This window comes from Vidua chalybeata, chromosome 5 (genome assembly GCF_026979565.1).
Source record: "Vidua chalybeata isolate OUT-0048 chromosome 5, bVidCha1 merged haplotype, whole genome shotgun sequence".
NCBI lineage: Eukaryota > Metazoa > Chordata > Aves > Passeriformes > Viduidae > Vidua > Vidua chalybeata.
Window position 1 is genome coordinate 20,281,988 of NC_071534.1, and position 12,652 is coordinate 20,294,639.

General features: G+C 57.1%; 1 protein-coding gene across 2 annotated transcripts; it reads right to left on the minus strand.

Moving 5' to 3' along the window:
• Positions 1-264: 264 nt before the first annotated feature.
• Positions 265-8,496, minus strand: CDC42EP1 (CDC42 effector protein 1). 2 transcript variants are annotated; one of them, XM_053943965.1, is made up of 3 exons: positions 8,162-8,496; positions 3,794-4,678; positions 265-2,758 (listed from the first exon to the last, which is right to left on the minus strand). In XM_053943965.1, exons 2-3 carry the CDS (start codon positions 4,236-4,238, stop codon positions 1,962-1,964), a joined length of 1,242 nt encoding a protein of 413 aa, XP_053799940.1. In that variant the 5' UTR covers positions 4,239-4,678; positions 8,162-8,496; the 3' UTR covers positions 265-1,961. The 2 variants fall into 2 exon arrangements, with proteins under 2 accessions (XP_053799940.1, XP_053799941.1); XM_053943966.1 differs by lacking the exon at positions 8,162-8,496 and adding an exon at positions 6,776-6,861.
• Positions 8,497-12,652: the final 4,156 nt, after the last annotated feature.

A 12,652-nucleotide genomic window follows, 5' to 3' on the forward strand; every position in this document is an offset into this window, starting at 1 on the left:
TGCTCTAATTGAAAAGTATCTTGCCAGCCCAAAAGTGAGATTGATGTGTGACAGCAAACATTGGGACACTTCAGGCTGGGTGGGAGGAGAGCAGAGTAGAAGAGCATCTTACAGAGAGCCTGGACTAAGGCAAGGTGGCAGTGTCCTTGCCCTCTCTTTTCACTTCCTCGCTGCCAAAGGTGGAGGGATTGGTGGCTGGGGCTTCAGCAGACACAGCAAGGAAGACAATAAGGTCACAGCAGCTAAGGGGACGCACCAGAGAAGTTGGTATCAAAACTGTTTTAATAAGGACAATAATAAGTGCATGGGATACAGAGGGAAGGCAGAAAGGATAATTCCACAGATATGGGTCTTTGGTCTTGTGTTATGGTCTGGGAAGCAGAGGGCAGAGAGGAGCTCATCCTGAGAGCCCAGGTCCCCACCCTGGAAGGTGCAAGGGAGAGAAAGGCTGATCCTGCTGGGTACCAGTGGCCAGACCTGGGGACTTCCTGAAGCTGGTGCCTGCCCTGATTTGCTGGTGGTGGCTGGCATGAGGCAGCCCCCTGGGGAGGCTGGGGAACATGGGCTTGCCCTTAACCTTGGTGGCCTGGCTGCAAGTGGCACTTCCACGTGCAGCATGTGCACACCCTGCAGCTCTTTATCCTGCTCTGAAGAGCTTCCTGGCTCTTCAACTTTCCTGGGTGGCGGGGTGGGCTGCATGGGAGCAGAGTCCTGCAGCCATGGCCCAGCATCTCCTCCCACTGCACACCCCCTCCTGTCCCAGAGAACAAGGGGGGTCCTGTGAGGGTCCCTCCAGTGACCTCAGCCCCCGAGCATGTTGGCTCCACACCATGGCACAAAGGCGCTTCTATGAGGGCCAGTTTGCACACAGGCCAGCGTGGGGGACAGCTCATTCCAGGGTGGCTGTGTCACCCAGGGCCACTTGGCAAGGGACATCAGCCACGGTCCGCATGACCCTTGGGAAGGGGTGCGCTGTAAAGGGGGATGTGTGTGTGGGGAATGGGGAGGTGGACAAGGAGACGCAAACTGTGCCACCACCACGAGGATGGTGGCACAAAGTGAGTGGCTGCAGAGGAGTCTCCTTGTTCTGAGGCAGGGGGAAAAGAAGGGATTTTTAGGGCCTGAACTGAAGAATCTGGTGACCTGACAACCTACCTTTGCCACCAATCGGCCAAGAAGTTTTTCCCCTCTCAATTGCTGAGGGGAGTGGGAGTCAGGAAGGAAGCTGTCCTAAGTGATGCCCATGCGCAGGAGGCAAATGGAAACATTCCTGATTATTTCTGTGCATGCTCTCACCTCCTGAACACCGAGCACACAGCTTTTTTGGGGGGGGGTGGGGGGCAGGGGAAAAGAGAAAGCTCAGCTCTGTGGGGTTTGCCTGCCCCTTGGTACCCCACCTGACCTTCCCCTGATAGATGTGCTATTCTGAAGTGTCTTGCACCAGCTGGAGCTGGGGAAACCTCATCCCCTACATGCCAGAGCTATCAGTGGGAATATCTCTGGGGAGGCATGCGTGCCATTGCAGAGGATGGTTGGGGACATCAGTGTAAGGACGGAGTATGTCCCCAGACATGCTGGTGGAGCTAGGCTGAGGGTTGAGAGAGAGAGGGTTCTGGGGAGAATGGGATGGACTAGGAAGGATTTGGGGTTCCTTTGGCACATGGGAATGTTCCTTTGATGCCTAATGGCCATAAGGCTGGAGAAGGGATGGAGAAGCCAGCTATGCCTGGCTCTGTGGAGCCCACTGGCCCTCTGCAGCAGTCTGGCCCAGTCCCAGGGAGCCCCCCAAGACATGGGCTCTCCTCCTGCCCTCCCCGGCCTGCCCAGTGCCCCCACTTGGCAAGGAGGTCACCCACTGGGTCTGCTGGTGACACTGGCACCAGCGGGTGGGGCACAGGGAGGAGGGCAAAGACCCTGGCAGCAGTGTCTCTGGTGGGGCCTGTGATGGGCAGGATGGCTGTTCACACCTTGACTTCATCGTCCTCTTCCTCCTCCTCATCGGCATACTCGAAGGAATTGCTGCGCCCCCCTCGGGCACCACTGTAGCTTTCCTGCAGGCTGGAGAGCTTGGTCTCCTCCTCCTCCTCTCCTTGGTTCCAGCTGGCCTCGGGGGACCGGCTCTCCCTTGTCACTTGTGACCCCCACAAGCTGCTGCTGGGGCTCTCCCATGGGCTCTGTGTCCGGGCCTGCCGGGGACCCTCGCCCTTCTCCGAGCTCCGTGGGGTGCTGGTTCCACCGTAATGGCGGGCCAGGACCTGGGTTGCTCGGTCAAATTCTCCAGCCTCAATGGTGCAGTCGTTCCACTGGCCTTGCCATGGGGACCCTCTGGACACTGCCCCTGGCCCCGAAGCCCAGACAGAGTTCGCTCCGGCGCCTTCAATGGCATGTGCCTCTCCGTTGGCATGGACCGACAGACCCGGCAGTGAGCTGGCCCCTGATAGGTTGCTCTGCCTGGAGTGGTCCCAGAAACTGGGTGCTGCCTTGTCCTCTTCGTGGGATGCAAGCACTGCTGGAGGAACCCTGTCCTTGGTCCCCTCTTCACACAGGAGGTGTGGGCCATCCTCCCCCACCTCGCTCCCATTGGTTTCAGAGAAGCTCATCACCTGGAGGAGCTCGCTCATCAGGGAGGGCCCCAGGTCTAGGCGGAAGGACAGCAGGGAGTCGGAGCGATCCAGCTCATCTTCCCCAGGACAGGTGCTCTCTTGGGCCTTTTCCAAACGAGGGACACGGGGGATGGTACAAAATCCAGACTCCAGCCCTGTAAGGCAGAAGGTATGGCTGGTGAGGGAGGAAGCCTGACTTACTTCTGCAGGGGAAAAGGGACACTGCTGACAAAGTGGCTCAGGTCATGCTCCTGTCAGTGGCACTGGCCTCTAAAGGACAGGTCAGTGTCTCTGTGGACATCTCCAAAGCCCAGAGTTCCAGCAGAGGGTCTCCAGGTGGGCTCTGGGCTCGGTAAGATGGCAGTGGGGGCTGAGTCAGGCAGGTGAGACCAGGAGATGGCAGCATTGCCTCAGCCTGCCTTTCCCTCTGAGCCTGGCCACCTCCCCTGGCTGCTGCAGGCACCCCAGATCCAGCCCCCACCCTGAGACCTTCTGCTCCAGACCTCCCTCCCTGGGGAAAAGCTGAGCACAACCCAGTGCTGTGAGGCTGGAGAAGAGCCACACAGATGTCCTATCCCGTCCTTCTCACAACCCTTCCCCAAAGGGCACCCTGGCTGGCAGGGACGGATATGGACACGGTGGGAGAAGGGTGGATGGAGTCCCTAAGGAGCAGCACATGGAGATGTAGAGGTTGGCACAGCTAGGGCAGGGTTAGAGCATCTGTGTGGAGGTGGGGAAGGCCAGGCTGTGGGTCCCCTTGACCTCACAACCTTGGAGTGGGAATTGCTCCACTGTCCCAGCACCTTTTTGGCTTCCTTGTGGAGGCTGCTCAAGTGAAAGGTGTAGGGCTGAGGATAGATGGGGGGGTGCTCCCTTACACGAGCCTTACAGGCTGCCAGCTGTATGGGGCTACAGGACAGGGCCAGAAACAGAGAAACCATTCCTGCCCCGCTTTGAGGGACACCCTGGGAGGAGACCTTCCAAGGGCAGGAGCAAGGACTGTGGTTCAGAGCAAGGTTAGCATTATCTGCTTGGAGGGATTGTCAAGATGGGACAGTCTTAAATATCCCGTATCTCCTTAAAACCCTAAGTTCCTCACTGCGGAGGAAACTGAGGCATGGAGCAGTGGAGGAGGGCTGTAGAGGATGCTCAGTACCTGGGCACCAGCCTCTGCCTCACGCTTCACTCACCATAGGCCTGGTGTGTTTTGGAGAAGCTGTTGGAGGCACTTTTGAAGGAGAATTTGCTGGTCAAGCCCCGGCCACCGCTGCCTCCATCATACATGCTCTCATTGAGCTGTGGCAGCGACACGGCGTTCTTGATGATGGGCGAGATGGCCGGGGGGGCGGGCGAGGCCCCCACCTGGCCCCCACTGCCCCGTCTCTTCAGCGGGCTCCGGCGGACGTGCCGCAGCGTCCGGGCGAAGAAGTTGTTGGGTTTGGCCGTGTCAGCCCCGCCGTGGTTGCTAAGGAAAGAGGTGTCCCCAAAGACGTCCCCGCCGCGCCCCACGTGCATGGTATGCCGGAAGTCGCCCAGCGGCGGGCTGATCATGTCCGGTGTCAGCTCTGACTTCAGCCGCCGCTTGCCGTGGGAGCCTGACACCCAGCTGAGCACTGGCAGCTTCCCCAGGCTCATGTTGCACCCTTCACCCTGCCTTTGAAAAAGCTCCAAAAATCAGCCCTCACCAGGCTTCTGGCACTGGGGTGGTCTGTCACATCCCCAGCCTCCCCATTGCTTCTGCTCCGATGCTCTTGGGATAACAGTTCGCGTCACTTTGGCTTTCGGCAGGTTTCCTGCTTCCCTGCACTATGTTGCGCTCATGAAATCACCCTCAGAGGGTATGTCCTCAGTGGTGAGGACAGTGGTGGCTCACAGATGTCCCTAGGGGGTGTCTGGGTTACCCCCTGTTCTGCAGAGGTCACTGGAAGCTGTGTCTGGTCGTGGACTTAGAGGTTAATCCACTGTCTTCTACTGCCACTGGGCGAGTGGGAGCCAGTCATGGATGGGGCAGCAGGCAATGAAGACAGTTTCAGGTGGACTGGCAGGACAAGAGCATTGGTCCCCTTGTTGGCCACCTAAACAAGGCAAGAGGAACAGTGAAGCCCTTGGACAGGATTTTCCCAATCCCACTGGCTGTATCCACAGAACTCCCCGAGGAGGTTAAAGGTGGTGCATAAGGCAGCGGCGAGGTTGCTACTGGCTGCCCCCTTATCTTGCCCTTCTTCTGGGGAGGAAGATAGAGGCTTTCCTCCAAAAACATTTCTCCCTCACCTTGCTGACCTACCTCAGTATGCCTTAGTTTCCCGTCTGCAAAGCAGCTTTGCCAGACCCACGCCACAACACAGGCTGAGGATTTCCCTCCGAGGCAGAACCTCCTCCCAGAGCAATGCCCTGCTTGGCTGCCCCAGCTCCTGGGGCGAGAAACCTCTCCCTCCTTTTTGCTATTCAGATGAGCCCTTGAGGAGAGGGTGAGGCCTGCGGCCCATGTGCTTCTCGGGGAGGAGTGGTGGGAAGCAAAAATGCAATATTTGTATATTGCTTTGTTTGTCCTTCACTGGCTGGGTCCCCGGGTGCTGGGCAGACATGTTGGAGAAGCAGGGATTCGGCAGTGTGGGGAGGTCAGCTGCTCTGCAGACAGAGGAAACTGAGGCACGGCAAAGGAGGTGATTGCCTGAGGCTGAAGGAGAAGGTGGAGTGGGTACCTGCACTCAGGCAGGTCCCAGGGGCACTGAGGGACAGGCAGGAAGCAGCAGCTGGATGCACGGCAGGGTGATGACCTCTCAGTCAGTGGGGAGGACTCTCAGATGGGCAGATCCCCTGTTGGTGTGCATAGCAAGCATGAGAGGGTGGGTTGGGGAAAGGAAAGGATTTGGTTGAGGGGCATCTCAGAGTGTCGGTGGGCTGAGTAGCCAGCTGGGGATGTATTCTTCTCTGGGCTCAGTTCTGTGGCTGGGGCATCAGGACAGAGCTGAGTCCCTCCAGCAGGGCTGGCTGTGGAGGACAGCATGCCAAGAGGTGACGCAAGAGCCTCACATCTCTTGATCTCCATGTGCTGGGACCCCTACTGCTGCATGGCTTCCCCTGCCATGTTCCCTGCCTCTCCTCCTTGTGCGTGCGTCGCCTTGGAGCAGCCAGGCAGTGCCAGGATGGCAAAGGCTCTGGTGAAGGGGAGTCCTGGACATGAAATTGCTTTCCTGGCTGGCTAGATGCATTTTTGCTTTACCCTGGCCTTGTTTGCTCACCTGGGGCCTCTCTTATCTGCCAGGGGTTAATGACTGGGGGAGGGAAAACAAACCTCCCCCAGCAGCGCCCAGCACTATTGGCTGCCTCCCCAGGGTGGCAGTGGCCTCCTGGGGTGGCAGTGGCTGGTGGCAGCAGGGACTGAATGGTGGCAGGTTGGGTTCCTGCTGGCCCCCAGCTCGTGCAGCTCATGTCTTCCTCCTGCCCACAGACGCCATGCAGTGCAGCCTTGCAGCCAGGACAAACCAGGCACGTGGCAGATTTGGGGTGAGGGGACAACTGGGGAGCTATTTCCTTTCTGTGGGCAGAAGCCCACCCATACCTATTGGGTCAGGGCTCTCCTGGAGTGCAAAGGAAACTACCAGGGTGGTCCCTGCAGCACAGCTGGGGTCTTGGGACCACAGGAAGAGAGATGCAACTATATTTTTGAGCTGTCCCCAGGATCTCCCAGGAAAGCACGTGACTCTGGGAGAGGGGATTAGGTGAGCTACAGCACTCAAGTTTTCCCTTTCCTCTGCACATTGGAGCCCCTGAGAAATCCAAAGTGGGGGCTGTCCCCTTTAGCATGTGCTGCACCAGCCAGGGCTACTCTGTGGGGGGACCCTCCTACCCTGTCCCACATCCCCCACACAACACGGCTGCCCTGCACACCCCTATGGGGGACATCACACCTTGGGATGGGGTGGGGAGGCAAGAAAAAGGGGGGGATGTGGAGGAGAACATCCCCTTGTTCCCTATCTGGACAACTACTGAGTGAGGGAGTAGGGTAGAGGAAAGTATTTCTCCTTCCTTGTCTCTTGGTCACCACAGGGAATCAAGCCAGCAACTCCCGGCCCCTGGCTCTCCTTGCATGCTGGCAGGCAGCAAGCGCTGGGAAGAGGAGGGAGGGAGAGAGTAAGGGAGGGAGTGAAGCAGCTGGTGCCCAACCCTACCTGGATGGCAGGTTTCTGGCAGGCCTGTTGGGCTTTTCCTTCTTCCAATTTCCCCCTTTCTCTTCTTTCCTTCTGCCCCTGGTGTGGCTCCCTGCCCCCTTTGAGCCCTCCCCTTCACCCGAACAGACTCCTCCATACCAGGGAAACTCGTGATTCTGTGGGCAAAGGGTGACCTGTGTGCTGTCCTTTCCTCCACTGGGCAAAGGGACCCCTCTGCCTGGCCATCTCTCTGTCTGGGTGCCACTGCTTCCATCTGGCAGCCCCTGGTGTTCGCCAGTTCCTGGCACAGCAAGTCCACAGCTGACCACGACATGGCATACTCTCTCTGGTTCCTGTTTTGCGTCTTCTGGGAAGCCCCCTGCCTCAAAGACCCACCACCTCCTCCTCTTCCCAGCCTGGGCTCCCCCATTTCCCCCTGAGTTCAGCTGGTTACCACTGGTTTTCCACTAGCTGGGAATGGCCAGAGCTGTTCTGCTTGCTGGGAAGAGCGGAAACCAGAAAGGGGGGGAAAAAAATCCAGATGTCTAGTTGGATAGGGCTGCTGAAAGCAGCCTCTTCCCTCCCCCAAAGGGGACATACTGCAAAAGGGAGTGAGAAATTTGGGGTGGTCTCAACAGCAGGAAGAGCGGGTGGAAATGGCTGTGGGTGGCCAGGAAGGCTTTCCCAGCTTTCCTGCGTGATGAAAAACCTCCCTTTCCCCGAAGGAAGGGAGGCAGAGTTCCCCTATTGGGTGACTGCTTTGGGATGAGGAAAGCCAGCAGGGACAGGCTTTTGGGGAAGGGGGAAAGGGGCTTGGCTGGCTGGGTTGGGCCTCTTTCAGCTTCCCTGGAGCAGTGCCGGGCAGTAGGCAGACGCCTAAATCTGACTCCTGTGCTGCTGGCTGCTATATATACACATAGTGATATCCCTGTATAACAAGGATATTTTTCCAAGCAGGCATTCTGGGACATAGAGGGAGGCTGGAGCTATGGAGGTGGGCAGTTTCCAGCCATCCCTTCCCTACCCACTTGTGAAAAAGTGCTCCCTTTCTTCCTCCATACCCCTAAAATTGAGGTGCCGAGAGCCTGTGGGGCTTTGCGGGGTACCCAGAGCAAGGTTTGGGAGACAAGCGTCCTCCTGCCTTCCCCCATCCATGGGACCGTCTTCTCGCTCCCTTTCCTTCCCGCCTCTGCCCCCGTCCCGTGTCCCCTCTCCTCTCTCCCAGTTTCCTGTTGCATTCCTGCTTTCTGCTCCCTTTCCTTTTTACCATCCTTCCCGTCTCTATCGCCTTGCCACCCCTCCCGCTTCTCCCCTCTCCAAACACTCTCTCCACCCTTTTCCTTCTTGTCCCAACACCCCCCTACCCCCAGCTCTACAAACTGATGAACCAAAACTTTCAGGATTTACCTCTTTCGAACCAGGGCTATTATTTTTTCCCCGTCTTCCAGACGAAAAGTTGCGAGACACTCTCCACAGGCCCCTGTAACTTGTTCCAAGGATTATCGGTGCTGTGTTCCGGAACGGAGTGGGGGAGAAAGGGGAGGCATTGCCCCCCTCCTTTTCCCACGGCTGTCCCCCCAAGGCTGGCTCTCCCAGGCTGACGCCCTGATGCCACGGGAGAGAGGGAGCGAAGCTGGCGGGGAGGGGACGTGGGAAGGAGGAGGGCGGGCTGCAGCACTGCTGAGCCAATCCTCGACTCGGCAAGGAGACCAGAGAAAATGAGATTTATTCCAGCTATCCAGGACAGAAAACTTCAGGAACTTCTCTGCCGCTCCCCTCCTCCTCCCCGCTTCCCCGGTGCCATTTCCCGTCTGCCGGCATTGGCTGCCTCCCGCTCCCGGGTGCCTGCTTCAATGGGTTTGGGGGAAGGGGGAAGGCCAGGTTGCTGTCTAACCTGGTTAGAGGAGCCCGGCTGCAGGGCAAAGGAGAGGGGTTTGAACCCCGTGTGTGTGTGACCCCTCGGGTATCACATAGGGTCCCCTGATCCCATACTGGATAGGAAGTTCCCAGTGGTGTAGCACTGCCACTCATGACTGGGGTCTGCAGGTGGGTGGTCATACTGGGACCTGTGGATAGCACTGGGTTGGGCATTAGCAGGAGGACAGCCTCCCTGAAGGCCACGTGGGCCAGGCTGGTGTTTGTTACAGGGTCAGGACAGGTGTTAATGCATCAGGACAAGCGTCATACCAGCGACAGCGTGTCACACCAGGGTGAGGGGGTGGCAGCGGATAAATGTAAGGAGGTGATCTTTGGTGGCACCAGGGAGAGCTTCCGCCCACATGTGGGACACCACATCCCTCTGGCATCGTGTGTTATCCCTTGATGGTCACAGGGCAGAAGACCTGCACTCTGTTTTACTATCAGTGCCAATGAGGGGCAACCTGCTGGTGGGTGTAGCATCATCAGTGCCAGTGGTGACCCTCATGGCCTTCAGACTTGGCTTGGTGGCTCTGCTGGGGACCACTTGGCCACACACAAGCACCTATTCAGGGCCCTGTTGAGGAGAAGGGAGGTGTCTCTGCTGGTGAAGGCGAGACAAGACTTGTTGGGGTTAAGTAGGGCTTGGCTGAAGGGACGACAAGATGTCTGCAGAGGAGATGTCAAAATGGAGCCTGGCCGTTCACTGGGCTCAGGTGGCTTGTGCTGGGGTGCCCAGGCAGGAGCACCTTATTGCTCAGAGGTTTGCTAAGTAGCAGTAGTAGGGTTTGGCACTGTTCTCTGGCTTCTCTTCTGCAAAATGGAAGTTGGAGTTTCTGCATTCTGTGGAAATTTTCTCCATTAGGAATTAAGACTGTATGTGCATGTTGGTGGTACTTTAAGTGGGTCTATGTCTTGGAGGAAGATGGAAGCTTAGCTCTGATAGGAGATGAGCTCTGCCATCAGTGAGGAAAGGAGGAGAAATCATGACATGCATTCTCCCGGCTTGCCAGGGGTATGGTAGGCATTCCTTCCCCTAGGTGCTGCTCAGTGGAAGCTAATGGGGGTGGTGGGAGAGGCAGGAAAAGACCCTTTCTTTGGGTCTCCTCCCATGGCCTGCCAGAGCATTTTCCCCACCCTGCCTGAGGGGCTCTCCCTCACTCCCATCCCTGTGCCCTGCAGCAGAGGCTTCCTCAGGAAGCAGAGCCCGGGCAACGGCAGCCACCTCCACTGGGGAATGCAGAACAAATCTTTTCCAGATGGGATAGGGGCCACGTTCCGCTTCTTGCAGGCCAGCCGGCTCTCCACTGCCTCCTTCTCACTCCTACTCCAAGCATCTCTGTGCTCCGGGCCAGAATGGGCTTAATTTCCAGGAAAGCATCTGGAAATGCCTTCTCTTCAGCATCCTTCCCCAAACCTGTCATCTTGAAGCCATGCCAGCCAAGTTCTGGCTTTTGTACTTCTAGGTCTAGCATGGAGGTGCTTTGAAGACCTCAGGGTATGTGCCAGCTCTGGGTCTCAGTACTCATCCTGGCCTCTGGCTGCTCTGTTACACCCCGTTCTTTCATATACAACAGCCTGGAAAGTCAATCCATACAATCCTGCTTCTCAGCCTATTTATCCACCTCGGCTGATAAATGAGAGGTGGCTGTGAGGCTGGACAGTGCTGCAGAGTCACTGTACCACTCATGGGTGCCCTAGGCAGGAGCTTATGCCTGGACCCCTCCCAGCCCAGCTACCTCATTTACCTTCATTTACCCCAACCTTTCATCCCATCTGTAACCCTAAGCCCCAGGCAGCAGTACCAGTCTCACCATTACAGAGAGACCGGCTACTGGGCTTATCATGGAGCAGACAAGTGGCCCGGCAGCTTTCCCAGATGAGGATTTGCACAACATCAAAGACAGGGCTGTGCAAATTGCATCCCCTCATCTTCCCAGCACTCATCCCTCCAACACAGGGTTGAGGTCTTATGGGTGACTGAAGGTGATGGGGAGGGAGAGAGGAATGGACAGATGTGGGGGGGCTGAAGTCTCTGCCCCACTTCCTGGTGCTCAGTCCTTCATCCTATCTCACTTTGCAGTGCCTTCCGCTTGCAGACTCAATGCCTGAAGGAGGCTAATGCAGGACTCCCCTCCAGTAAAGAAAAATCCCTCTACTCCCTTTCCCCAGTGCCTGGGAGAAGCCAAGGGAAGGTGATGAGGGCATCCCAGCTGGTGATAGGATCCACTCCATCTAAACACCCATGAGTTTATATTCCCTGCCATTTCGGTTTGCTGCCTTCCTGCCTTCCCTCCTTCCCTGGGAAATTTCCAGGGATGGACCTCCAAGAGCACAACAGTGCTGGAAACTTCCTGAAGAGGGAGGGCAGGCAGGGGGCTCTGTGGGAAGGGGGTGCCTTGCTCAGTGCACAAGAAGCAGATATCCTGTTGCTGCCCAGGGTCTCTGGCTCATATTTCCTCATTAACTGAAAGTGCTGCTCATTTGCAGGTGACTTCCAGATGTTTCCATTCTTCTCTTGGGGCCATGAGGGCACATACCACATGGGTATGGGGATTAGTGCAAGCAGCGGGGTGGGGGACAGAACCCTGCCACGATGGGGATGGGGTGCAGAGAGCTCCCTTGCCCCACCAGGCATGGCCTCATCCAGCTCCCCCTCACCCTGGTGCTGTCAGGTCCTTTCGCCCTGCTCCCAGTCCATGGCCCTCGGTGCTGCCTCCAGTCCATGTCTCGCTGCCCTGGGGATGAGCTGAAGGCAAAGCCGGTTTTAGGGTGAGCAAGCCAGAGTGGTGGCAGGAAGCGACACCCTGGGGCAAGGGATAGGTGCAAGCACCCAGCGTCTTGCCAAGAGCATCCCTGGTCTGATGCCAGCTCTGGCTTTGTAGGCACTGGATCCCTCATGCCCTATAGTTTCTCCACTGGGGTGATTTCTCCTCTGGCTGAACCCCCAGATGTGCTCAGCCAGGCTCAACCCATTTTTGCTGTGAGTCCCCCACTCCGTGCCTGTTGCCTTTGAGATAAGCAGGGAAAGGGACCAGAGTGGTCTGGTTCCCAGAATCTTTGTGTTGCACTGGGGAAGGAAAGTGGGGAGATTGTGGTGAGCACCACCAGGCAGGCAGAAGCATTGGATTAGACCCACTCATGCTAGAAGTGGGGTGGATAACCCTGTAAACACCCACTTCTAACTTTCTCCACCAGCTCCTCCCCTCCCCTGGAGCAGTGGGAGGCTGAAGGAATGGGGCTGACCACGTCCTGCTTGTGGGATTTGCAAAGGGGGGAGTGTGTGCTTTTCCCCTGGGAGCACGGCTGGGAACTCAAAGCCTCGGGCTTTGCCAAAGCCCAGGAGGAGGTACAGATGAGTTCCCAGGCTTGTTGGCGGGCTGCCTCCCTCCCTCTGCCCATCTCCTCCTATCCCAAATATTTTCATCTCTCCTCCTCCCCCCACACTCCCCAGCTTCCTCCTGGTATGCTATTCCTGTCTGTTGTCCAGGGATGTGGGGTGCTGTAGGGCTGCTTTGGATGTTGTGGGGTGTTGTTGGGTGTGAGGATGGAGGGGCAGACCCCAGGACAGACCCTGATCTCTGCTTTCCCTCCAAGTTTTACATGGGCACAGAGGAGAGGGAAGAGGGGTTTGGGACATAGCTGGGAGGGGGAGGGAGGATGTTGCATAAACCAGAAGTAATCCAGGAACAGCTGCCTGTGGCCTGGAAACACTTCTGTGATTCCACGTACTAGGAAAAGAGATGTAAATATAAAGATATATATTTATGTATGTAGACTAGATCTCCCCAGAACAACTCCACCCTTGATTCTCCAGTTCTTTTTCACAGACCTTGTAAAAGTCAATGCAGGAGGGACTGGGGGGAGGGCTTAGATATAAATTTGGTGCTTGGAGAAGCAGCTCTCTGTGTGCAGGGGGATCTGTGAGTCTCTTTGCCCTTCCTCAAATATGTTCCCTTGGCAGGACAAGGAGGGGGAGCA